This window comes from Maylandia zebra, linkage group LG22, assembly GCF_041146795.1.
Source record: "Maylandia zebra isolate NMK-2024a linkage group LG22, Mzebra_GT3a, whole genome shotgun sequence".
Classification (NCBI taxonomy): Eukaryota; Metazoa; Chordata; class Actinopteri; order Cichliformes; family Cichlidae; genus Maylandia; species Maylandia zebra.
Genome location: NC_135187.1, coordinates 16,134,556 through 16,162,418, shown reverse-complemented (window position 1 = coordinate 16,162,418; position 27,863 = coordinate 16,134,556). Strand labels below are relative to the sequence as shown.

At 39.3% G+C, this 27,863-nt stretch overlaps 1 protein-coding gene across 5 annotated transcripts in view; it reads right to left on the bottom strand.

Annotated features, from left to right (window-relative positions):
- csmd3b (CUB and Sushi multiple domains 3b) overlaps positions 1–27,863 on the bottom strand; it is a 424,286-nt gene that overhangs the window by 246,311 nt on the left and 150,112 nt on the right. For all 5 annotated transcript variants that reach the window (XM_076878974.1, XM_076878975.1, XM_076878976.1 and 2 more), the window contains exon 4: positions 10,419–10,616. In XM_076878974.1, coding sequence (XP_076735089.1) covers positions 10,419–10,616 — 198 coding nt within the window. The remainder of the gene's footprint in view (positions 1–10,418; positions 10,617–27,863) is intronic.

The window sequence follows — 27,863 nt, the reverse complement described above, 5'->3', positions numbered from 1 at the left end:
CGGTGGGTCAGTGATGGTCTGGGGAAGAATATCTACAGAGACCTTTAAAGGCTGGTATAGACTGCCATTAGGCATCAAAATGAAATACCTGGACCCGTGCAACCTCATAAATAACCTTTAGATTGTGTCTGAACACACCATAGAGGCACAGAGTAAAGCTAAAGACTAACCACTGAATTCATTTTCCTTGGTGAACATTCATTTTTATTTCCCTTCACAAGGAAAAACAAGTACCTGATCAGACTTCAGCAGAATTACTACTATGAGCTCAACCAGTAATCAGCGCTCTCCTGTTAGCACACAAAACATGGACACAAGCTGTAGCAACAGCAGCAGCAGCACTAGCAGCATCAGTCTCGTTATGCTGACTGCACACACAAACAAACACACTCCCCCCCACACACTCATTTCATTTCCGTTTCTCAGCCAGTCTAATTTCAAGTTTTGTCACATTATTACTTTTTCAATTCCAACAACAACCCCCTACTTCCGTTCCTTCTGGCTCTTTCCTTCTGCTTTGCCCTCTCTGTCTCTCACTCTCTCTCTCACTCTGTGTGTGTGTATACATGTGTGTCTAAGTTATACTTGCAGACATTGCACCACCATGGAAAACATGCACAGGACCAATTTCTCTTAAATTCCCACATTTTCACCACAGAGAAACTTTGTAACATCGAGGTATACCCTCTTCTCACTGATGATCTTTCACGTAAACCACCCCCACAAGAGACAAACAATTTCCCAAAATGTGAATATTCATACACATTTTCTTTTTTTTTTTTACTGTGAGATCATGATTAAATTTTCTCTTGGGCAGCTTTGCTCATGTGTATATGTGTGTGTGAAGGTGTATGCCTTGGATGCCCATGGATGCTTCTGTCCTCTAAATAATTCTACACAAACAAAGCATGCATACTGACAAAGCATAAATGCACATATGAACTCAAATGCCCCAACACTTGCAATGGCACACATAGAATATAACCTTACATGCTGTTCTACAGTGTGTGTTAACAATACTATGACTGAGCAATATATTGTTATATTTTTGTTCAACTAACATAGCCTCTGTACATTAAAAGTGCATTATGAGAAGGAATAAGGATGTACTTCTACACTTCTTATTCAGCATAAGTGTTATAGTTGAGTTCATGCAACTATGAAATGTACTAATATTACTAATGTAAAAGCATATAACGGTTGCGGTTCTTGACACCGTAAACTGAGACCAACTAACAATTGGATGTTGAACCCCCACCCTTTGATGGGTTAAACTCCAGCTATGGCAGCTGGGATTGGCTACAGGGATTGTACAGCCTTTAGTAGTACAGTGGAAGGAGATGGATGGATGAGATTTGGTGTTATTTTAAGTATTTATGACTTCTGAATGTCACTTGTCTGTCTGGAACTTGAATTCCCAAAGGACCCTCTTGCTCTAAACCGCCTTCGTAAGTATTACCTGTTGGGACTTGGGGACTTCTAATCCATATGCAGCACAGATGTTCCTGTACACGATGCCAACCACTTGGTTGTACCTGTCAGTGTTGACTGCCCTAACTTGCACATTGCATCTTGCTATAATGTGCTGGACTATCTCCGGGGCACCTTTGCAAAGTTTACAACTTGGATCCTGTCAATAGTTGTAGACTCCTGCTTCTATGGAGCTGGTGCTTAGGGCCTGATTTTATGCTCCCATGATCAGAGCCTCTGAGCTGTCATTCAGCCTGGTCTTTTCGGGCCACAGGTAGTATTTCTTGATATCAACCACTTCCTCTGTGTGTTGTTGATAGCATGTACACACACACACACACACACACACACACACACACACACACATATATATATATACATATATATATATATATATATATATATATATATACACACATACACTGTGCAGTACATACTAGCTAGTGTAAATTGGAGTTATGTTAGGAAGGACATCCAGCACTAAATCTTAGCCATGTACATCATTCAGAATGAGATTTTAGTACCAGATTAGTCAGAGCACATGTTAATAACAAGTGCCTCCAATGCAATTGGCACACAGGGTACAGTTGCAAACTGTGCTAATGGTGCCTGGATAGAATAGAAGATGGGAGAGGCAGGAATGTCTGGTAAAGGCAATGAGCTGGTTGATATGAAGGACAGTAAAAAGGTAGATATATTATGTGTGCAGGAGACCAGGTGAAAGGGAAACAAAGTCAAGCACACTGGAGGTGGATTCAAGCTGTTCTATCACAGTGTAGATAGGAAAACTAATGGAGCAGGAGTCTTAAAGGAAGAGCATGTGAGCAATCTTGTGGAGAATGACAATTGTCAGACAGATTCGTGATTTTGTAGCTGGAAATCGAAGAGGTGATGCTGAATGTTGGTGACGCATATACCCCACAAATTGGATGGATCCTCAGTTAGAAGAGAAAGACATGCTTTGGGTGGTAGGGAGGAGTTACCAGATGACTGGGACAGTGCAGCTGAAGTGATCAGAGAACTGAGGAGATGACTTGCTGGTGGAATGAGAATGCACACACAGACACAGAATGATAGCAACAATAGTGAAAGGGAAGGTTTACAAGATGGTAGTGAGACCTGCTATGATGTGTGGTTTGGAGGGGTTGGTAGGGGGGTGTAGGCATGTATGTATGTATGTGTGTGTGAGAGAGAGAGGTAAAGAAGTATAAGCTAAAAGCAGAGCTGTATAGTTGTGTATCTGTGTGCTTCAAACTTGGTGTGAACATATTAATAGCTTAGCTCCTCTTAGCCTCACTGACAGAGTGACAGAGACATTACTAATCCAGCAATGACAAGTTACTATTCCCCTGCTTCCCTCTCACTCCCTTCCTATCTATGCTTCCTTCTTCCCCAAGACTCAAATCATAGTTTACTGTGCACTGAGGTACGTTGTGCAGCAATTCAGCACATTGTTGGATGTATTTGACTTGCTTTGATGGTGGGTAGAGCACAAAGGCAGTGCTAATCTGGAAAATTGCACAAACATGACACGTCTTTGCAATGCTCCATTCTTAAACGGATGGTACATGTTTATTTATTTATTTATTTATTTTGTTTCCATTATATCATAAATACAGATGTTGGGCATTAAAAGTTTAAGAACGAAGCCAACTAAATTGCTATTGAATGATTATATTACAATCTTATGAAAGTTATTAAAGACCACCATGTTCTTATTATAATGAATCATCTCAGAGCTGGAAAGGCGACATGTTTCTTGTAGCTGGTGTAAATATAGTCTGACAGTGCTTTGTTTCTGCTTTACTTGATGGTAATTACTCTGTTAGTCTTTTTAATGAGTTTCTTAAATGTTTCTGCTGTAAAAAAATAGCATGTAAACCTGTTGTAAGGAATGTTTTATTCCTTCAGTATATGCGTTGATTAAAATTTAATAAACTCAACTTTTCTATCCTATCATCTCTTTTCGAAGAATATATTTACTTTTGCAAATGCACAAACCTACAACTACATAATCAACTTATCATCATTATTAAATCATTTTCTACTTCATGACTCCCTGAAGTCTAGAACCCACAAACAAAATATGTGTGCATATTTCTGTTTTCAGTTTTGACTTAGTTTCAGTAGGTAAACATCACGTCATGTTGGCTTCGATCAGGTGACCGACTTGGTGATTGAAGAATATCAAATTTCTTCGCCTTGAGAAACTTTATGGTTGCTTTTGTAGTACGCTTACGGTCATTATCTATTTGGACAGTGAACTGCTGTCGGACCTGTTTTGCACCATTTGGCTGAATCTGAGTAGAATTCATTATGCTGGGTGGCTGTAGCTCAGGTGGCAGAGCAGGTCAGCCACTAATCAGAAGGTCGGTGGTTCGATCCCAGGCTGCATCCTGGCTGCATGCCAAATATCCTTGGGCAAGATACTAACCCCGTGTTTGCCTACTGGTGGTGGTCAGAGGGCCCGGTGGCGCCTGTGTCCGGCAGCCTCGCCTCTGTCAGTGCGCCCCAGGGCAGCTGTGGCTACAATGTAGCTTGCCATCGCCAGTGTGTGAATGTGTGTGTGAATGGGTGAATGACTGAATGTAGTGTAAAGCGCTTTGGGGTCCTATGGACTAGAAAAGCGCTATACAAATGCAGGCCATTTACCATTTACCATTTACCATGCTACACCTATTAGCAGTCACCAACAGTATCAAGCATCATCATCAGTAAACACTAGTGACCCAGTTCCACTTGTAGCCATACATGCCCCCTGCCATAATGTTGCCTCCACTATGTGGTAGATGTCCCAATCCTGACCTGCGTCTCTGTTTTTCTATGCTTTTTTCTTCCCATCATTCTAATACATGCTCATCTTGGTTTCATATTCTAAACGAATTGTCTTCAGAATTGTGCAGCCTCTTTAAGATGGGTGGGTTCCAATCAGCCAGAATTTCGGGTGTGTTCATTGTGAAACCTGGCCCCACCTTATCATGCGAATTCCTGAGGTCAGATGGCCCAGGATGTGAGTGGGCGTTAAGGCGTCTGGGAAGGGATCTCAAAACCCACACCCAGTTTCACACCTTGGCTCAGGCGATTAGAGGATCATCAGGGGGTCCTTTTGTCCCTCTGTGGGGGGATACTCCCACTAGGTTTATATCTGGGACTCTCCACCATTTGACCTTAGAACTGAAGAAGCTTCTCGGATGAGAGGTGAAACGTCTTCAAGTAACTTAAAGAAGTCCAGACGCTTTTCTTTGCAAGCTCCTTTGACTACGATGACCTGGATGACTGAGAACCTTCACAGACATACAGAAGTTGTGTCTTTGTCCAACAATGCCATATAAGGAAATACATTTTTTAATTATGTTTTTGGAGGATGTTTACATATCATATAACAGAATGGATTGATCCAGGCTCCAAACCTTGATAATGGTATACCTTCTGTTCTTTTAGTGCTTCTAAGTAACTACTTGCCTTCTTTCCTTGTAGCGCACGGTGGTACAACCTTTATCTCACCTAGTTTGTATTGTGGCTGCATAAAGAGATATTTTACCATGAACTGATAGTTATTTGTGCTGAACACGGTGAACCCACCCACTTTCTCATGGGAGGATGATGATGTCTGGGTCCTTCATGAGAAGTGTAAGCGATTTCTCCTATGGTTTCTTCTTATGGATGACTGACTCTGTATTGTTTATCAGATCTACAACCAGAAAGCTTTCAGGTGGAACAGCAAAGTTCAGTTTTATAATTAAGTTTGCGCCTGTGGAAGTTCAGGTCACCGATGTCACTTGGCAGTCATGAGTATTATTGGACTAGATTGAACACAGAAGAAGGTGTAGAGTCACTGATTAAACAGCTTGAAATGAACTGAAATGAACTTTACTTTTTAGAAATTAAGTTCATGGTAGAGCTGTATTTATGGGGAAATCCCAGTACTATCTCTGTGTATATCAAAGTGAAATTTATTTCTACAGTTAATTTAAAAGTGGCAAAGGCTGGAAAGCAAAACTGCTTTACAGAGCCAGAAAATTAGAAGACACTTAAACTAGTCAAAACAATGCAATGACCAAATAAAACAATGGCATAATGAGAGAAACAATATCAATAAAAGGAGTAAATAAGTAGATAAAATTGCAACATAAACATACATGAAATGCAGAGACTAAAAAGAAAAAAGAAAAAGTCATTAAATAAAATGCTCTCTCTGATATATTTATGAGGATTATTAGAAAGGGAGAAAAAACCTTTAGAAAAAACTCCTGATGCCTTTGGATTTTAACAGTACAGAAGAGTGACTAGTCAGCACAAGTAATAGATGTGAAAGTGGAATAATGGATCATTTCAGAGATGTCACCTGCTGCTAGTTTTCCGAGCAACTTAAAAAATAATATAAAAGAACCTTAAAATTATCTCTGTATATTAGAAGAATTGAACCCAGTAACATGGGAGGGCATGTCTTCCCTGCACTACTAGTGAAGGGTGTTTCTGCTGCACTTTAAACCACTACAGGCAACTAACTGATTCATAAACAGACAGAACTGAACTAGTCAAAGGACACAAAACAAAACCAAAATCTAAGCCTTTAAGTCTTTAACAGTGGCTAAAATGTTTAATGTGTAATTGGTCTAAGGAAGTCAGAGCTAGACTAAAACAGAGCAGATTTGTTCATTGCAGTAAGATAATGCTGACATTCCCTGGATTGTTTTTAAAATTCAGTCGCAGGGGGTTGGCTGCATTGATTGCATCTACTGGGTGTTCTTGCCAATTGAAAAGAGCATTAATTTTTTTAAAATATAACTTACCTCTGACAAATTAACCATGCACATAAGGCTACACTGTAAGGTACAACAATGTACAATATGACTTAAATGTCAGATAATCATAACAGTATTATCTCCCTATAATTAAGTTGACAAACTGAATGTTTCCTCTCGTGAAAAATCAAAAAAGCATGACATTAAGACTGGACTATATGGAAAATACAGGCCATAAGCCCTTGACTGAGGATTATATCTGTCAGTTGTCTATCAAAATAAAAACTGTATAATTGTAATCATTTTCTTTTTTTAAAAAAAGAAGCCTGATGAAAACTGGAGATATATTATCTGATTGGATAAAACCAATATTAGTAGTAGTACCACAGTGAATGCATACTTTCAACAGTGAAGGAAAGAGAAAGTGTGATGATGCTGGGCTGTGTGAATGCAAAACATTTTGAAATATATAGCGAAATATAACTCCTCCGTTGCAGCTAAATCTCTGAAAAATGACAGGTCTTTCTGGATTATACCTGTCACTGAAAATATAGGGGCCTATATAGAGTTTGAAAATGAACAAATAATAGATTTTAATCTCAGTAATGAAAGGTGGAGTGACTTTTACTCCAGTGAGTTACTGTTGTGCCTACATTACCCTGATGTTCAACTTCAAAAAAATGTATATTTTCTGCAAAGAAGACTATTACAAAGCAATGGTTCTGTCCTGACATTTGTATGGAATCATTCTGGAGACTATGTCTATCCGTGTTATTGGTTTTGAACATACCACAGCAAAATTAAATAAAGCTCGACCCACGACTGTTGACGCTTGGAAAATCTTCTCATCCAGAGTTATCTCCTGGAAGAGGCAATAATTGGTTTTAACTTTGTGTTTTTGTGTCTTTTCTTTGCTGTCCCTATGCCTTGTTTGCTAATGTTTGCTTTGCTACTGCAGTTTACAGTTGTGCTGTATATGTCTGTACCCCCCCCCCAAACCCCGTTTTAAATCAATAAAATGTTGATCACAAAAAAAAAAAAATGTATATTTTATTAAAACGTTGTCAGGGTTCCTGGGTTGTTGACCCAGTGTTTTCAGTTCTTACTTTGTCACGGTTTAGTTTTCATGTTTCCTGCTTTATTATGTTAGCATTATGCATTATGTTCTGTTCAGTTCAGCTGTGTTCTCACGTGTCTCTTATCATCATCATTAGCCAGTGTATTTAAACCCTCAGTTTCTCGCAGTTCACTGTCTTGTCATCGTCAATTGTGTGTGTGAGTTTTTCATTTCAGTTCACTTCAGCCCAGCCAGCCATTCAGCCCGTCCGTCCGCCCGTCTCATGTTATGTTCACCATACATTTATAATAAACACCATCCACATCCTCAATCTGCCTGCGAGGCCTGTGTTTGGGTTCTCTTTCCACACCACAACGCCCTCACAAAAGTAAGTGGCCTTATACTTACTTTTATACTTATACTTACGTATTCGTGTACCCAATTAACCAATATCTAAATATTATATAGATAAAATAACTTAGTTTCATGCCTGTGCCTGGGTCCTTTAAAATGAGTGACAGAGTGCCCCTGCCTAAATGATGGTGTGTGATATTTTTAATTAGGACCCACGGCAAATATGAACTCAGTAGATAACTCCAGCAATAAATGACACAAACAGAGTGCTTTTGATTCAGGTCTCCTAAGGCTGCACATATATGGAAACATCTTTGAACTGTCAATTGTACCTCAGATATACTATTGCCTTAGTTCCTCAAACTGCCAAGAAAAGTGTGTCTATGTTGCCTTTTCCATGAACTTTCAACACAAAGTTTTATAAATGAGGGACAACAAGAGCCATTGGGACTCAACAACATTGATTGGCAAAGTAAAATAATGAGCTGTCAGCAGCTAGGGATCTGCAGGTTCTACACAATTTACAGCAACAGTGTCCACTGTACATTTAAGGAGGGACAAAGAACACTGAGTAACATGGGAACTTCCGGTAATGGCGTTTACTGGGTAGACGTGTTTTAGGTCCGCTCCGCTACTCGGCTCAGCATTTACCTAACGAACCTACTTCTTTGAGATTTTGATTCCCAGTTTTGGATGTCTTTTGCCTTTGTCGATTACTGAAGATCCAAAGAATGTCAAAGTCAAAGGGCAAACAAGACCGAGACCGAGAAACCTCGACATCTGCGGCACCTGTAACTGCAGCCGAGATTAGCTTAATGCTTGAGGAGCATAGAGCTGCATTGCTAGCGGACTTTAAGTCATTCTTTGAGGACTTGTCCTTTGTATGATTTGCCCTCATACCATTTGTTCCACTACTTTCAAATAAGACACTGTGCATCTTCTATCTTGCTAGAGTTTTCAAGTCAGCCTCTCAAGCCTTGGTGGGAAGACTTATTCCAGTTGAAGCCTCACAGTAAGGCTCTAATATCACAAATATATACTTTAATTATGGCATCAAGCAATTACTCAACCAAGAAAATTGCTTCGAGTTGGGAACAGGAACTGGGTCTTCAGTTTGTTGAAGGTTACTGGGACAAAGTAATTGACAAAATTCATTCCTCAGCCTCATGTGCAAGACTCGCCCTTATTCAGTTTAAGACGGTATACAGATTACACTTCTCAAGATTTAGACTATCTAAAATATACCCCGGCATTCCTGACCTGTGCAACAGATGCAACACCTCCCCCTGTGATTTAACTCGTATGTTTTTTGCCTGCCCGTCACTTCAATTATACTGGACTTTTTACTTTGAAGTGCTCTCTCATGTTTTGAGCGTTACTCTCAAACCATGCCCACTAGTTGCCATTTTTGGTGTTTCTGAAGATGCCACCCTAAACCTTAGTCGTAAGCAACTGGATATTATATATATATATTCACTTCACTGCTGGCACGATTTTGCTGTCTTGGAAAGCTCCTCACACTCCAGCCCGATCACGTTGGCTGGAAGATGTTATGTTCTCTTTAAAATGGAGAAAATAAAATTCAGACTCAGAGGAAATGTTAATAAGTTCTCACAGATGTGGCAGCCTTTTATCATTTACTTTAACTCATTGAAAACACTTGTATCATGGGGTTCCCTTTTGTTCTGGTTTTGGGGGGGTGGGGTTGTTTTGGTTTTTTGGGGTTTTTTGTTGTTGTTTTCTGTGTGTGGGTTGTTGTTTTTTGTTTTTCTTCCTTTTCCCCTTTTTTTCTTCTTTTTCTTTTTTCTGTTTTATTGTTATCATCCGAATTCTAATGGCACAATCTCTCTTGATATATATCTTTGTATCGGTTGGTACTTGCTGTATTGGGCCTGATATGTCAAATTACATGTGCAAAACTTTATAAATAAAAAAAAAAGGGGGGGGGGGAGAACACTGAGTAACATAAAAACCTGGATCATGTTAGTGTGCCAGATGTAGCCAAACATGCTCTTCCTGGAATCCCTGGCAGGTTAACATAGATATTATTACCTCCCTATATGATTTGATCAAGTTTAAAACAATCTGAGATGTTTAATTATAAATTGGACCTTAAAGGAAATATTCAAAATCTTTTTTGGACATGCATTGTGTCATTTCCTGAGTCAACCAAAGTCATCAAGAGGATTGCATTAAAAAAAATCACACCTAAACTCCAAACTCAGGTTTTTCCAGTTGTTCACTTAATTTTTTATGTTTAAAGCAAACTGTGCATGTCTGCTATAAATTCACACAAATGGTGCAGTGTGGCATACAGCAATAATTAAAACATTTTAAAAACTTCTACTTCAGTAAACTTCCACACACTGATCTGACACACACACACACGCACTATATGCACACTTTACACACTCTTGCCTGCGTCACTCTGTGCCTGCACACATGCATGCACACAAGCCTTGTTCTGCCCACATGCAGTCTGTCTGTTTTACTGTTTCTCTCAGGGACACTTAAACACAGTACACATAAATATATGAAGAGCTTTTTTCCCCATAAAATTCCACATAGAGGTCAACATTTCTGTTATCTTGAAGATTGCTTGAGTCTTTTTGAACATTTTCAGCTTTTTTTTTTTCCATTTCATTTGACACATGTATAGTAGTAAGATCTTGAAAATAGAGGTCGATTTTGAATTTATTTTCAAATTGGACAAAAACTCTTCACATCTAGTCATGCACACACATAAACACGCGCCTGCACACGCACAACACAAAAACACGTGGAGTCCGTACCTCGACAAATGGGAGCGGGAAAGTCCCAGACGGCGGCATTTCCGGCATTGGTGATGCATGTGAGTGTCGCATGACCATCTAAGACATAACCAGGGACACAGCTGTACCGCACACTGTCTCCCACTGCAAATCTTCCTCCACCACTTAGCACCGCTTTGGGTGGGACACCAGGGTTTCCACAAGATGAACTGTGCAGTTCTGCAAAAGATAACAGAAAAAGAGAAAGATGAAGGCTTTTATCAGTTTTGTTTTGGGATTAATTTGATTAAAATATTGAAATATACATTTTTCTATCTCAGCCATCACTCAGATAATATGCTCAGCCACTTTTTTATATGGCCTGTATTTGTATAGCGCTTTTCTAGTCCCTAAGGACCCCAAAGCGCTTTACACAACCTGTCATCCACCCATTCACACACACATTCACACACTGGTGATGGCAAGCTACAATGTAGCCACAGCCATAGTGATGCATGTAATTCAGTCTGTCAGATCACACACACATCTAACTAAACAGACGATCAATTTCAATCAGTCCGGGTGAACCTTTCAGTTATGCTTACCCCCATAATCCAAACAGTTTTTTTCTGCTTCTAGTTCCCGTATATTACACACACACACACACACACACGGTCTCACCAATGGTTATTTTATTTTATGTTGTGCTCTGAGGGCTTTCAAAACACAGGTGACCCACAGCTCAATACTGTGACTGAATCAGAGCTGCTGCTGCTCTGCTAATGTGCAGCTCACACTGTGTCTTCTGTGTAGACATGGTGTTACAGCCCGGTCCCATTGCGTCTGTCATTAAAAACAGTTCTGGGGTCTGAAAAGCAAGACACTTGCATTGTGGTGATGCAGTTTAAATACCTCCATTACAGCCTATTCCAGAGTATTGCTCCAAGCACAGACATAGCTGGGAGCCTACTGGTCTTTACAAATACATACTGCCGAGCACGATGGCTGTAAATGGGCAGTTGGATTGCCTTTGCAATCAAAGAAGAGAAAATTCAGCCTCGGAGAAAGGGCGGAAATGCTAAAGTTTCTTTTCAATCCCCCCTCTTCCCGCTAGCTTAATTTGCAGTTCTGTGCCAAAGACGTATGCACAATTGTAGGCTTATAAACATCCGCCAACACAGACGCACAAACAAGCGCGAGAGGGAGTGAGAGAGCGAGACAGGGGGAGAAGGGGTATTACAAGCCATAAAACAGGAAGTAGATGGGCGCACAGGGAGCAACTCTGGTCTTATTGTTTGAACTTGATTGATACAACTATGAAACAGTTCAGACAGATGCGGGGTTAGGGAGGGGGAGCAGGAACTAGACAGATAGGGGTGAGAGGGAACTGTGGATTGGTGAGGGTGGTGGGGCAGAGAGGGAAAGGAGCAGGATGCCCAGCATGATAGATAGAACTATGAAACTACTAAGACACGGAGAGCAAAAAAGGTAAGAAAGCAAAATGTTAAAGGAAGAGAGAAAAGATTAGAAAAACAGAAATCAACAGCAGTGGTGAGGAAGACTATGCTCCCAAATGAGAGGTGGCAGTATAGCAACACGTATTCTTTAAATGTCACGAGAAACTCTGGAAATCTTTCACTTTACTCCTCGAACTGCAAAAATACCCAAAATAAGTTTGTAAAAAGCTCTAGTACAGCAGCAGGGAGCTCTCTGTCATACTAACTGCAATAATTTGTAATTACTATTCACAAAGCAGGTAGAGGAGATTTAACGTCAGTAAATGAACGGATGATATGACTCTTGAATTGGCCGGCTGATAGATTCATTTATAAAATGACTTTACTGTCATACCTTTTCAATTACATCCCATTCCTTCCCCTTTAGCCACAGTGCGGGTGATTATGTGGACATTTATATTTGGAATTTTTATGTGGCCACAATCAACCTGTCTTTTCATTTTCCTTTAAAATAAACCTGTCAGCTTTCTTTTTGTTATTATCATATCTCTTAAATGCGTATATGCATGTGTACATGTCATTAAGTCTGCCTGCCAGCTCCCTGACACACACACCTCTAATTGCCATTCTCCTTATCTCCACACACACAGTGACAGGGAAACACACACTAACAAGACACACTTGGACATTAGCGCACATGCGCACACACACACACAACCATGGTCATCCATCACTGTGGCGAACCCCTGTGCTGTACTGTGATTGGATGTCAGGTTGGCCTAGTGTTGCGACCCGTTGGCCTATCGATTTTACCAGTCAGCATGGCCCCACTTGGTGTCAGGATGTTTGTTGTTGTTGAGCATCCTATCAGGCACACATTTACTCTCATCCAAACACACGCACAAACATTAACATTGGTGGTCCAGAGTGCAATCCAGGGCACACGCTAACAAACAGTTTCCCATTTTAGCTACTTGGAGCTTGACTGGTATCTCCATCACTTTTTCCATTTATCTATCTTTTTGGACTGTTTCCCCCTTTGTCATTTTCACTATTACTATTTTCTGTCCAGCTTCTTTACTCCATCTGTTTCTGCTGTCTTGTTAGGCTTTCATTCCCACTTCTGTTGTTTTTACCCCTCTCCTTCTCTGCACCTCCATCCATCGATTCCCCCCTTCTCTTCCCTTACTACCTTATCCTCAACAAAAAACCTTTGACAACACCTCCCTCCTTTCTATTTCTCCCTTGTTTTATCCATACTAATATATCAACCCTTATGTCCATCTCCCTGTTCCTCCTTTCATTCTTTCCTACCTAGTTTATTGTGAACATCACACACTTTCATTACACTAGTTTATTCAGTAGCCAGCAGCTATGCCACGCTCTTCACAGTGGTTTATTGCTGCCTGCCCTCTCTTATTTATTCTCTCATACCCACACTTCTTCTTCCTCTCATTTCTCTCTCTTTAGCTATCTCTGCTTCTCTTTCGCTATCTCAGTCTCTCCCCAGTTTACCATAACCATGATTTCAGTCTCAGTTGCTTCATTACAAGCTGCTGCTTTTATGGGCCATCTGTAGAACTATCTGCATTTGTCACACATACACACACACACACACACACACACACACACACACGCACACACGCACACATGCACACGCACACATGCACACGCACACACACACATTCAAAGGCCTGCATGTAAAGGACTATACAGTTTCTCTCTTTCTACCACACATACACATTCTCACACATGTAACCATTTACCTGGCTTTTATTTCTCCCTAGATAAGCAATTACAGCCGAGTCCAAGTACAGAGAGCACAAGAAAGAGGGGAAGAGGTGGGGAGGAAAGAACTGAGCAGAGGGTAAAAAGCACGAGAGAATGCTGCCATGCTTTTAGACTTTTTAGTGAGACAAATGGCACTGCAGACTGGAAGACTGGTGAGGGGGAGTGAAGGACAGTGAAGTGGGCGAGGGGGACAGAGAGCAAGACAGGAAAACAGAGGCACAGAGACGGGGGGGTGATTCATGGAGTTCAGAGGTTTTACACCTCAGTCAGCAGTAATTTTTTTTACAAGATGAACTGAGTTTCAGACCTGAACAGAGTACAGTAGAAGGTAAAATGCTTGAATGCAAAACATAGAATATGTGGTAAGAAATCATATACATAGATTAAAGGGCAAAAAATAAAAAATAAACCAAAAATGTGATTTTGAAGTTTTTTTTAAGATGTATAACACAAAAAGATTTTGTTTTTAGAGAGTTCTGTAACAATCAGGTGTCTCTTCTGGGGCACTTAGATTTACCGCCTGTCAACTTCCGAGTCAGTTGCCTGTCAGTTTGATTCATTTATCACTGTGACCAACTCTTTTTATAGACTTGTGAAGGACTTGTATCATAAAACACTTTTTGTCTAATAAGTTAACACCACTTTACAGCCTTAGTTGTACATCATAAACCATACTGTATGATATAGTGTGCCTCTCCTGACAGTTTAATCATGCTGCCACTTTACACAACAAACACATTTTATCTGTTTAATCTGTTTCTCTAATCCAAGCAGAGGCACTATTAAGCAATCATGAATAAATAAAAAAAACACAAGAAAATAGTTTTATATAACAGGCCCAGAATATACATGTTGTTACTACTTTTAAAGATCAGCGTGAATGTTTTGCACATTTATTTTCCAAACCTTTATTTTGCACAAGGTGACGTTCTGAATACATCCTTTTCTTCATGTCAAATTTTCTGTAACGTGCACGTGAGGCGTACATTAGCATTCTGATACAGCTTGGCAAAATGTGATTGGCAGTTTCCTGTCTGCAGCAATAGGTTGCCATTACCAAATAAATGAGACGGGTTTAGAATTGCTGGAGTTAAATGTCATTGCCCGGGCAAGCCGTGTGGAATATTTAGGACCAGGACGCGGCAGCTCTGGTGCAGGTGAGTATTTATTAACGAAGGGAAAAACAAACAACAAAGGCACTGGGAACATGAAACTGGAACCTAAACTGGGTAAAACTAACAAAACAAACCACAAACGAAGATGCAAGGAGGTCCGGGGAAATACACAAGGAGAGATGCAGGGAGACCGAGGGGAAACAACACAGACGAACCAGCAACTACTATGACAGAAGACACAACTTAAATACACTCAGAGAACACAGGGAGATTACACGCAGGTGGGGAACACAGCTGGGAGTGATTAACGTGACGAGACTAGGGAGGCAAACTGAAAACACTCACATAAGACGCAGACCTTCACAATAAAACAGGAACTACGCATGAAAGGACACAAACTAAAAAACACGGACTAGATACAGGAACACACGGGCAGAACAGAGTACACAAACGCTGGGTCAAAAGGACCCAGGATCATGACAGATAACCCTTCTGTGAAACTGCCCTTGCTACTGAAGGAAGAGGATTTGAAAATAAAAAAAATAAAAAATTATGTTATATTGTACTACACTTGTTATCCATTCAATTTTAGATTATTTTATAATCTACAATAGCATGCAAAGATCACGAGTCATCCCTCGTTTTTATATATTTGATTCCCATAATCATTGTCAGTATGTACAGAGGAGGCCAGTAGAGAGGTACATCAGTGATACGGTCATCTGTAAAACACAGCGGAGGCTCTGTCAAGGTTTGGTGCTGTATTTCAGTATATTGTGTTGGGGATTTTGTCAAAATTATGGAATTATGAACACAGAAACATACAGTTAGATTTTAATACCATGTAATACTATCTGAAAAGCATCTAATTGGCAACAGCTTCATTTTTCAACATTTATCCCAAACACAGTGCCAATGCAATAAAAGTGTACCTGGACACAAATTTTAAAAAAGCGCACAATGGAAAACTCTCAATGGACTGACCTCGACAGAGCTTGGACCTCAACGTTACTGAAGCAGAGCAGGATCATGTTGACAGAGAATGGAACAAGAGGCAGCCAACATCCAAAACATCGTTTTAGAGCTTTGCATGTTCTCCAAGAAGCCTGGAGAACTATTCCTAAAGGTTGCTCAAACAGATTGTAAGAAACCTTGCTTAACAGAGATCAGGCTGTGTACACACTATGTTTTCATAAATTGCTGCACTTTATATAGAAATGACGGGTTGCTCAAGACTTTTGACAGCACTCCATGTACATCTGTCTGGATTAATTAAACGATTATAATCTTAATTCTAAAATAAAATGCTGCTTGTGGTAGCATGCATCAGAGTCGCAAGCAGGTATGTGATTGAAATTGTTAATGTGTCCTTGATTGTACAAACAAAAACTTTAAGGGGTTATGTGGTAGTTTTGGAAATAATCCAATGTTGTGGTTGAAAAATGTCAGACGTGTTTTTGCCCATTTTGTTCAAAAATAATACATCCATATATTTATAATATTGACAGTGGAACCTTTCCCACCAAACAATCCCTGTATTGTTAGAAAGTTGCTGCAGAGCTGTCAAGTAACTGTCATACTAGGATTCGAGTTATTTTCTGAAATTCTAACTATGACAGCTTAACAATCACGAATGGGATAATGTGAAATTATTCTACATGGCTTTGTGCTTTTTAATATGAAAAGATTAATGCCAAGATGAGATATCCACCATTTGAAAAATGTGACACCTTTCTCTATAAAAGCATTAAAAGAATGAAAAAAAAGCAGTTAAAAGAATCGTGCTGAGCAGAAGCTGAGCAAATACAAAGAGTGATGGGATGAATGGTAAAAGTTTTCTCCTTGATGTGGTTATACACCAAGAAGAAAGCTTTTCTGTTTATGTGACTATATGTATATGTAGGTATCAACTACATTTATTTCTATACAGTGTATATGTGTGTGTTAAAGCAGTTAAAGAAGAACATTGGAGCTGCTATGTAGGTCCTTGTAATAAAATCTTACAGCGTGTGATAAACAAAAGGAGCTAAAGTGAAGTTCACAGCTGGGCACTGTTTTAAAAGAGTAGTTAAGGTAACCCCCTCACCTCCACCCCCCACCACACACACTTCTATATAACGTTTGTGATGGTTGACATGATATATGATAATGGAAATGGAACAACAAGTACCAGCAGTTCTGGCCTCTTCCAGCTATTACCAGCCACAGTCCAAAGTGAGGAACAGCAGGGGGTAGGACTAAGATCTTTTCCAGACAAATTCCCTTTTCAGCCTCAAACTGACTCTCGGTGGCGAACCGCTAGCAACAAAACGAGCCATTCATTTTCACATTCATTGGTAAATGGTAAATGGCCTGTATTTATATGTATTTCACTTCCTGGTCAAAATGACAAGCTGTGAGACTAGATTGTCTGAACCCTCTCGGGTCCAACTCATCATTGGTGATAACCCTAATCCTAAATTATGTCCTAAAAATATGTAATTTTTATCTTTGTTTAAAACTGTTCTCCACAGTCTTGGCAATAAGGTGACAAAGAAAGCAATCTGACTGTGTCAAAATAAATAGGCTTGGGGTTGATGATGACCTAGACCTTAATAAAAACATACATTTTACATTCAGAGAAGTATGTGTGGTGGTAAGAGATGCCATCTACAGATACAGCCATTTAAAATTGACCAGCAAGTCTATGGCAGATTTTTTTTTAAAATTTATTTATTATCATTATTGTTTACTTTTAATCACATATTCGCTTATATTTTGGTAATTTAATAAAAGAAATCAGATTTATATATATATATATATATATATATATATATATATATATATATACATATATACATATATACATACATACATACATATATATATTTTAAACCTCTCAGTAATAGGAACTGGAGTCTAGCTCTGCAGTGTTTGTGTAAGGGTAATGGCCATTTTCACCTTTATCCTGCAGCAATCATCCACTTGAGTTGTGATTACATGACCACTTAATATTGAAAGTGTCATAAGTACTCCGCAGCTCTGCATTTGGTGAAACTGACAACCTGATGATGTTGGCACTATTTGTCTGTTCTAATCATGTTGCAAAAGTACATTGGTAGCTTAATTGCCTCCTAAGGGACTAAGACAGAGCCATGTTTGGAAAGCAATCCAGCAAAATTGAAAATACAACTGAGAAAGAGCTAGAAAGATTTTCTTTAATGTTTTGTATGGGTAGGCCATTAGACTTTACACCAGAGACCTTCATTTGTGGTTTCTCTCTAACATGAGCAGTTCAGTACCCAACATAGAGTTTTCTGAGCCAGAACTGGCATTTTGGCTGTTTGAATGTGCACTGATATCAAACGCCAGCCTGGCATGCAAATACTTATAAAATAGAGAGAGTAAATAGAAAGCAAATTTGGTTTATATCTCCATTGGATCTGCGAATCAGCCATTCTGTTAGGTAGTCCCGGCTTTTGCCTTCAGAACTTTCCTAATTCTTCATGGCTTAAATTCAACAAGATGATGACACCTTGATTTTCGTCCATACATGACAGGGTAGCACAAACCTGCTCCAGATTTGTCAGCTGCACATCCATGATGCATATGTCCTGTTCCATTGTATCCCAAAAGTGCTCTACTGGATCTACTCTGAGCTTTGTTCTGCTGGAGGTTTCTTTTTTATGTTAAGAGAGTTTTTCCTTCCCACTGTTCCCAAGTGCTTGCTCATAGGGGGTCATCTGGTTCTTTTCTTCTGTATTATTGTAGGATCCTTACCTTACAATATAAGGCACCTTGAGGCGACTATTACTTGCGCTGTATAAATCAAACAAAATTGAATTTAATTGAAACTGATGTGCTGTGTATTCATAGCTACACTTCTGCCCACCTTGGCGCTAACAAATGGATGAGTTATTCTGGCCTTCCTATCAGCTCCAAGCAGCCTGGCCATTCTCCTCTGACCCTTGGCATCAAATAGGCATTTTCATTTCATTTTTTTCCTTTCACTTACTGAGTAAGCACTGCTTACTGAATATTTTTCAGACCATTCTCTATAAATCCTAGCGATGAAAAACCCCTGTAGATCAACAGCTCCTGAAGACCAAGCTGTCTGTCACCAACAACAACGCTGCATTTAAATTCACTTGAATCACCTTTCTTCTCCAAGTATGTTTGTTTTGAACTTCAGCAGGTGATCTCACGAAGCCTGCATGCCTAAAAGCACTAAGCTGCTGCCATATGGTTGACTGATTAGCTGTTTGCTATATAGAACAGTTGAACAGATGCACTTAATGAAACAGAGGGCAAGTATGTAAGCCAAGCATGAAATAAAAAAGGCTACATTTCAGTAGATGCCCTACATACTCTTTCATTGTACTCTAACAATTAAAACAGACACAATACACAGGATAATTAGTTGTTCTAATATTGTTAGTAACTAACATGGTTGATATAATGTCAGAGTAAGAGTAAGCAAAAATATGTGTTAACAAATCATTTAATGTCTTCTGTAATGTCACTGTTGCATATAATAGAGAAGACTAGGGCACTAGCAAGCTTTAAGGCAGGTCATGTGTGTTAAAAGATGAACTGCTTGGTTTTAACTGGGTGATGAGATGGCCACAATGGTCTTCCAAACTATGAGTTACAACGCTAAAACAAGGAAGACAGCACTTAAGTTACACATCAGATCTTGAAGATTCAAGTTGAAAAGCTTTACTGACATACATTGTGTAATTTGAGTGTATAAGGAAAAACACACAAACACACACACACACACACACACACACACACACAATTTGTGCTAAGGGCTTTCTTGCACCAGCGCTGTCAACACTAAGCTTCATTTCACAAACTGTATAGAACAGATGACAAGAGTGCAAAGTGCATGCTGCCTGGGGATACACATGCTACCTCTTTTCTTTTCTATGTGTTTTTAATGTAACCTTTTTTTGATCCTATTTGTACAGCCTAATAATGGTCTAAAATATACAATCCAAGGCTGTTGCGCTTTAATAATTTCAGCTAGTACTCAAACCCCATCACATTACATAATTCTTATCTAATACATAACACTAACGGCTTAGGCAGTGAAGAAAATGAATGGCTCTACGAACTGAATTGACAAAATATAGGGCTTAGGATTCAGGATAGTCATCTTTCAATTGAAAGCGTCCTACAAATAATGACTTCATAAATGTACTAGGCCTGCTGCTATCTCAAATATTACCTTAATAGATAATAGTAAGATCTTTTTAAAAAGCTAAGATTTTCTTTTCATTTTAAATTTACTTTTGGGTTGTGTGAGTGCACTTCACAGCAAATGTGTAAAATAGCCCAAGTTTGATTACTTCTGAAAACATTTATCGTGGGGCAAAGTGGTAGCAGAACGTGTGTGTGTGTGTGTGTGCGCGCATGTCAGAGGGAGACAGAGAGACTGTGAGGCAGAGTTAAAGCGGGAAAAATGGAGAGCTCTCAGATAAACTAACAGTTGTTCAAAGCTTTAGCTCATCTGGCAGCTGTGAAGATCAGTTAATACACACAACTGTGTTGCTAATGATTGTAACTTCTAGTGTAGATCAGAGATTATGGACTCAGAGCAACAGACCACTAATGTCTCTCTGGGTTTATTACACCCCAGAACACAAACAATCAAGCACACACCCCACTCTCCCTAAAGGTAAAAGCTGCTGTGAGGGTTGCGATAGTGGTGCCTTGATGTTCAGGCTGAACAATAATTATCTGTGTTCATTGAGATCATGAAGTAGCTTCCAGCAGCCAGTGTCAGTGTATACTGTCTGACCATAAATGTTGCATATGCTGGCCTGCATAAATGCTGTTCTGATACAGAATTTACCATAACCTGATTATTTGGCAATTAAAATATCACAGTAATGATGATATATTACTGGAGTGGATGGCGGTGTGAAAACTTTGGGTTCTCCAGTAGTTAGGCTTAAATTAATGCCTCCTTCTTCGTCTACTTTTTACGATACTGCTCAGTAAATATCACATATATATCACTAAAGGGGCCGCTGTAGATGCAATTATTGGACATAATATTTAATCAACACTACTAAGAAGAACCCGCATTCATAATAAGCAGATATAGTGAGTAGCCTGGTTTTCCTTTGAAATATATTGCAGCTGACTACAAATTTCCATATGCCAGAATTAGACCCATCCAAGGGAGGATGCAATTTAATGTGGCAGGGTAAAACAAGTTATTCATTTTGAGGGTAGACAATAACCCTGTCCAACACAATTACCTCATTTTTGTGGATGGAGTATCCATCTAAAAATGTTAGTTGAAAAGATGTGCTTAGGTTTTTTTCCAGGCTTGCAATTTCCCTGTATGTAATTGAATGAGCAGATAATGACAGCAGTCTGACTGCTCACAAAGAAACATGGGGATGTCAATTATAAGCTCTTTACCTCCACTTCACCGGTGTGTGTGTGTGTGTGGTCGTTCACGTGCACTCTAGCGTGAGTGTTTGTGTGTGGGCCTCTTGCGTGCATGTCACCGCACGTGCATATACAAGGATTGGTGTGTGTGTTTTGAGTCCATGTGGGTGTAACTCCTTGATGCTGTGATCAATGTTTCTCTGAGGTTTGGTTCAATAAACCATTAGATATCTCCCTAAAGACATCCTGCCAACAGAACTTCATTAGACTGACACACATACATATAAAGAAAAAAGAAAACATGCCACACACACACCTGTTACCTCAAAATGTATCCTGTTTTAACAGGCTGTGGGCGTCGGAAATGAACATAATCCAGTTCTAGTTTGTTTGCGGTTGCTTCTTTTGTTTCTTTTTTCTTTTACTAAAGCAGTACTCTGCAGCATCAGCTATCATTTGATCTGACCTAAAAGGGCTGACTCTGACTGGAACAAATATGCTCGAGCAGACTTGATCAAACAAAATAGTAAACCGTCCAGTGACACAGGCAACACAAGAAACGGACACGTTTTCTTTTATTGAAGTGACTTACTGTAGATGATGGTGATACATTGCTAAAGGAACACACTGTGTGTTATGAGGATTTCTTTGATATGCTTTTTGCTGAGAAGTATAGCTGGTGGATTATCTTCGTGTCCAGCACAGTGATTATTTACTTCACTGCAGTTAAAAGAAATATGTTACACAGACTGAACTGCATCAAGTACCACACAAAATAGCAAACACAGAGAAGCAAAAGTAATAACAATTTTCTCAGTGCATGAAGAAAAGCTTGTGTGTATTACTAAAAATCAGTAAACCATTAAGCTCCGTCTTAGCCTTAGCTCTTATGTCAGAGTCCTGCACTGATTTTAGTAAGAGTACTGATCAGCTTTCTACTTCCTGTAGTTTTCTTCTCTGTTTCACACATTCATCTTTCACTTCTACCTCTGTCCCTTTCTTCCTCTCTTATCTCTTCTCACAGCCACCCCTCTTCTTACTATTAATTAAAAGTCTGTATCTGTGTGTGTGTGTGTGTGTGTGAGAGAGAGAGTTTGCTTGTGTGCAAACATCAGGCTTCAGTATTAATTAAAGGTGTGAATGCTAATTGGTCAGATCAATAACGGGTCGTTAGGCCTCGGGGGCTGCGAGCCAATAGGAAATCATTATGTGTCTGACATCACTGTCACTCTGCTAAACTTGCACTGCACAGTGACACCATGCATACGCAGACATGTACGTCTGCACTTGCACACAGAGATTTGCACTTGCACTGCTGTCATCTGGAAAGATAGGTTTACTTCAAACACTGTGACAGAGAGAAAAGAGCGAGAGTAAAGAAACAGAAGCTGTTATCTGAACAGAAGAAGCAAATTGGCACAAAATGTAAGCAAAGAAAGAAATTGCAGCATGTACCCAAAACAAAATCAATATCTATTAAGGAAAACAAGAGATAGCGTGAGAGAGAAGATTTTCAGAAACAAAATAGATGCAAAGCCAACATTGGGAGGAACTACATAGAGCGGATCATCTCAGAAGGCCTTTTTGTACTGATCAATACCACAGCAGCCTTTGTCTCTATGGCATTTATGACACTACTACTGCTTTCTCTTTCTTTGCAAATCTCAATATGCACCTTTCAGTATTATTTTATCTACTACAGCCTTTTATGTGCCTTACATACATATAAATACATTTTGTTGATATTTAAAAAAAAAAAAAACAAGAAAAGAGACGAGGATAGTATTTGATGAACTGTACAGGACTGGTGGCTTCTCTGATGGGATAAAGATAGCAGACAGTCAGCTCAATTTGCCATTTCAAACCAGCTTGCCTAGTACACTGACAGCTTCATGCCCCAAGTAACATCCACTGTCACATTTCCACAATATAAGCTTGTTTTTATATTAAACTGTCCTCTTCAACACCTTCTACCTCTACTCTTTATACAGCTTCACAGGCTGAAGCTGAGACAGAGCCTTAGATTTAACAGTGTAAGCACTACTTCATGCTATACAGTAAATGACTTTTTGCCACTGGATTTATCAACTGGTATTCTTGCTCTGAAATCTGATTTAAATTTCAGATCCTCAGAAATCATCTGGTTAACAATATTTCTGGTGGCTGTGCTACTAGATGAAAATGCGATACAGTGAAGTTTGCTGTCTCCAGGGGTCACTAACCATGTTGTCACTTGTCACTGAGACAGTATATATTTAATTCTGTCAGACAAACCTTTCACTTGTCCACAAACAAAAAAGCAATATGCGAGAAGACAGCAAATTAGAGGTATGCAGGGGTAATGCTGTTAAATTGTATAGCAAACACAAACTGTTGCCTGCAGAGGCAAATATTACCAATTTGTATGTGTATGTACGTGCTGATCAAATCTGTATGTGCGTTTCTGCTCAGTTGAGACAGGCTAGCTAACTATCTTTTGTGTGATATCTAGTAGATGTGCTTACTAAAGTATAACATAGGACTGCACGATTAATCGTTAGAAAATCACAATCTCGATTCATACTTATGTGCGATCTCATTTCCAAATGACAACGATTTAAAAAAAAAAAAAAAAAAAAAAAGACGACAACGATTGCACCGCATTTTGATCCGGGACGTAATCTGCATGAAAACAAGCGCTCACTCTTCCTGCTTGACAAATGACAAGGGCGGAGCCTTATACCACGTGATACAGAAGCTGTGCCGTGTGATGCTAAAATTGGCAGGAAAAAACAACGGAGAGCACGTCAGGGATGACGAGAAAGTGACAGGAGAAAATCCGTCCCGGTCAACCACCCAAACATCAATAACGGGAACCTTATACAGCGCTTCCCTATACACGCCGAACTCCCGCAGGCACAAAGAAATTACGGAGGCTATCACTTATCACCTGACCAAAGATATGGTCCCATCAACACTGTGCAAAACGAGGGATTTAGGAAAATGATCAACACCCTAGACAAACGCTACGCAGTGCCGTCCCGCAACTATTTTTCTATTGTTGCACTACCTGCTCTATACACGCAGCGTTGAGCAACGGTGGAGACGGAATTTCAAGCAGTACAACATTTTGCGGCAACAACAAAACGTGAGACATTTGTTTTTATGTTTATTTATTGTTTTTATGTTCAGTCTCAACTGTTAAGAAGTTGATGTGCAGTTAATAAGTGCAATAAATATTTATATTGGAAAAGAAAATTGTGAGAGAATCGTGATCTCAATTCTAAGCCAAAAGATTGTGATTCTCATTTTATGCAAAATCGTGCAGCCCTAGTATAACATATTAAATTTAACATCTTAAGATACCCTGGAAGTGACTGACAGATACTAGGACACATGTACCCACACACAAATGTAAACAAATCTCACCTTAACTGTGTACCTACTAAATGATGCAGTCTCACTGAAAAGTTGCTTTGAGTTGTTAGCTCCCATGGATACAACAAGCAGTCACCCTCCTGTACCTACAAGCCTGCCAGTAGTGAAATCAGCGATTAATTAAAAATGACTCAGGATACCTCTATAGTGTCTGTGTCTTTAAGTATATCTCTGTTCTAACTTGCTGTTGTTAACATTGTAAAAATATTTTATTTTTTAGTATTTAATTAGGTCTGGTGCCTTAAACTAAACAGACTTCCTCTATTTCTATATTTTTTTTTGTTTTCAAGTAGACAATTGGAAAATGAAGTGGGCTCAGCAATACAATACACACAACATAATATGGGTTGATAAATGCGCAGTAAACTTACGGGTTGGTGGAGGATTTGAACTAATGGCAATATACGATATATGATGTAATAATTTCAGATGCTAACAGACATTCAGTGGAATGGTAACTTCCAAAAAGTTGAACTACAAAGCCCACCCACGGACACACAGGCATTAATAACACTACGTACATTGTATATCCCTTCGAGGTGGTCTTTTGATGTTAAGTAGTTTTTCACTTTTCTACAATAAAAGCTTAAAGAATGTCATAAATACACATTTCCAGAAAACGAGCAAACAAAAAGCTATATTATTACCAAATCGATGGTACTACAATGCACACAGCTGGCTTGTTATTGAATTTAAACTATTACTGTTAATGACTGCTTCTGGGAAAATCAACAGGTTCAGGTTCAGAAAAAAAGCCTAAGGCTTCACAAAAACATGGATTCATGGACTACAAGCCATATTTATATATGACAAGCTACTAATGCAGTTTTCATTGAATGGTTCACACACCAGATGTAAGTCCTGATCCAGAAGCTTACCAATGGAAGCATTCATATTGGCTTTTAAAACTAAAGTTGAACATTGAAGTGATATCAGAATGTGTAGTTTGGTGCCAGCTTTTATTTTGAAGTGCACTTCACAACACCTCAACATTAAAGCTCTTTCAACCTGTATCAGTGTTGTCCCTTTTAATCTCCTCTCCTTTCATCTCTCTTCTCGCCATAATACTCTCCTCTATCACTAGTCTTTGTAACAATTGTGTAGTATCGTCTAACACCAAACACAACCCAACAAGTGGTCCTTGTGTAACTTAAATAATTTCCCTGCCAGTACATGATGGAAACATGTTCGTGTGTGCACAATTTGTCTCTGGTGTGCAATATCACCAAGGAATCAATCAAGGAGTAAAAGTTGTTTTCATCATAAAACAGAACCTAAATTATTACAGATACTATCTGCTATGACAGAAACGTTGTCTCTGAGTGAAGGACTTATTTTATTGAGTTAAAAACATAAATATATAGATGTACACTAAATGACTGGTTTATTACATACACCTACCGGTATGAAATTGGACACCTTTTTCTTTTCAGAGCTACCTTAATCCTTCATGACACGGATTCAAAAAGGTGCTGGAAACATTCCTCAGTGATGTTCGTCCATATAGATATGACAGCACCACACAGAACTGTAACTGCAGATCTGTCAGCTGCACATCTCAGGCTTGTTACATCGTGCATTATCTTGCAGGAAACAGCCATGAGAAACTTGGCATACAGCACGAATACTCAGGTAGGCTGCTAAACAATTCTAATTTGGTACTAAAGGGCCCTAAGAAAATATCCCCCACACTATTAGACCACCACCTGCAGAATCTGGTAGGTGCAGTACACTGGTATAGCCCCTGTACTACGAGCGGCTATACCACATTCACTTAAATCACTTTTTCTCCCCATTGCCTAAATACATGTGGCTGCCATGTGATTGGCTGATTAGCGTTAACCAGCAATTTGTTTTAACAAGCAGTTGAACAGATATACCTAATAAAGCAGCAGGTGAGTCATGGCAGATGACAGCCCCTCCCTGAGCCTGGTTCTGCTGGAGGTTTCTTCCTGTTAAAAGGGAGTTTTTCCTTCCCACTGTCGCCAAAGTGCTTGCTCATAAGGGGTCATATGATTGTTGGGTTTTCCCCTGTAACGCATTATTGCAGGGTCTACCTTACAACATAAAGCGCCTCGAGGTGACTGTTGTTGTGATTTGGTTCTGTATAAATGAGATTGAATTGAAAGTGAGTGTATCTATTTGTATTAATCTCAATGCTGACAGTACTGATAGAGAAATCAATTTGAAATGACCTTTAAGTCAGAGTTTCTCTTATACTGACGACTATTTTTAACCCTTCATTTTATCTTGAAAGCTTTTAGCAGGAATGTTTGTTGACTAAATCAGCCCATACTTCACAGCAAGTAGTCAAATAAGTAGAAATGGTTTGATCAGCAATCTTGTGTTCTTTATCACAAGGTCCATTATATTGCTAATGTTAACATTTTCCCTGAAAAGACTTCCCCAAGCTGCTAATTACCAAAAGAATCAAATGCTCAGGCATCAGTTTTAGTGGGGAAAAAGCCAAAAACTCAATGTGGCAGATGTTCTCACACTAAACTAAGAGTGCTGTGTTGCTATACTTTCCACTGTAATACTGCTGTTCACTTTATTAAGAAACAGTAGTTGAGATATTAAAAGCAGTGGGGTAGTTAAATAACAAAATCTGCTGAACAAAAAGCAGAGCACAGTGGCTGGAGAATACAGGGCTGATAGTCATGTTAGCAATTAATTGGATGATTAAATATTGAGTGAAAAACCCAGTGGAATGCCCTTAAATAATGAAATCTGCTGATGAGAGGCCACTGAAAGAGGTTAGAGACCAGTCTGCTGATGTTCCTTATCACATTTTTTGGGATGGTTATACATTTGGTGAAAATCCTAACTGGCTGACAGCATTAAGGGATCTGTTTTGTGTAAATGCTGCCTCTGAGTTCTGTCTAACTCACGGCATTAAGAACTGCTCTGTCAGCATGACCCTGTTCATTTTTGCCGTTATGCTAATCAGGTGACATTCCTTCTTGCTTGGCAGAAGGAGCTGATTGGATGGGCCGAGGTGGAGACCCTGAAGGGAGGCCGTTTGATTGGTTGGCTCATATAAAGCTGAATGATGGACTGACATTGGCCAGGTGGCCATATTATTATCAAACCACACACGCACTCACACACAGACACACAGAACTGCACACCTATATTAACTCTGTACCAGGATATATTTTAGTCAGGTGGCCAGTGGTTGTCTGACAGACCTGAATATCAAATCAATATATCATTCGATGTAATTTCTATCCTGTCCAGCACAGAGGGGTTTGGCAGCTATTCCATATATTTTCATCATAAAGGTGTTTAATATAATTCAGATATGAGGTCAATATATC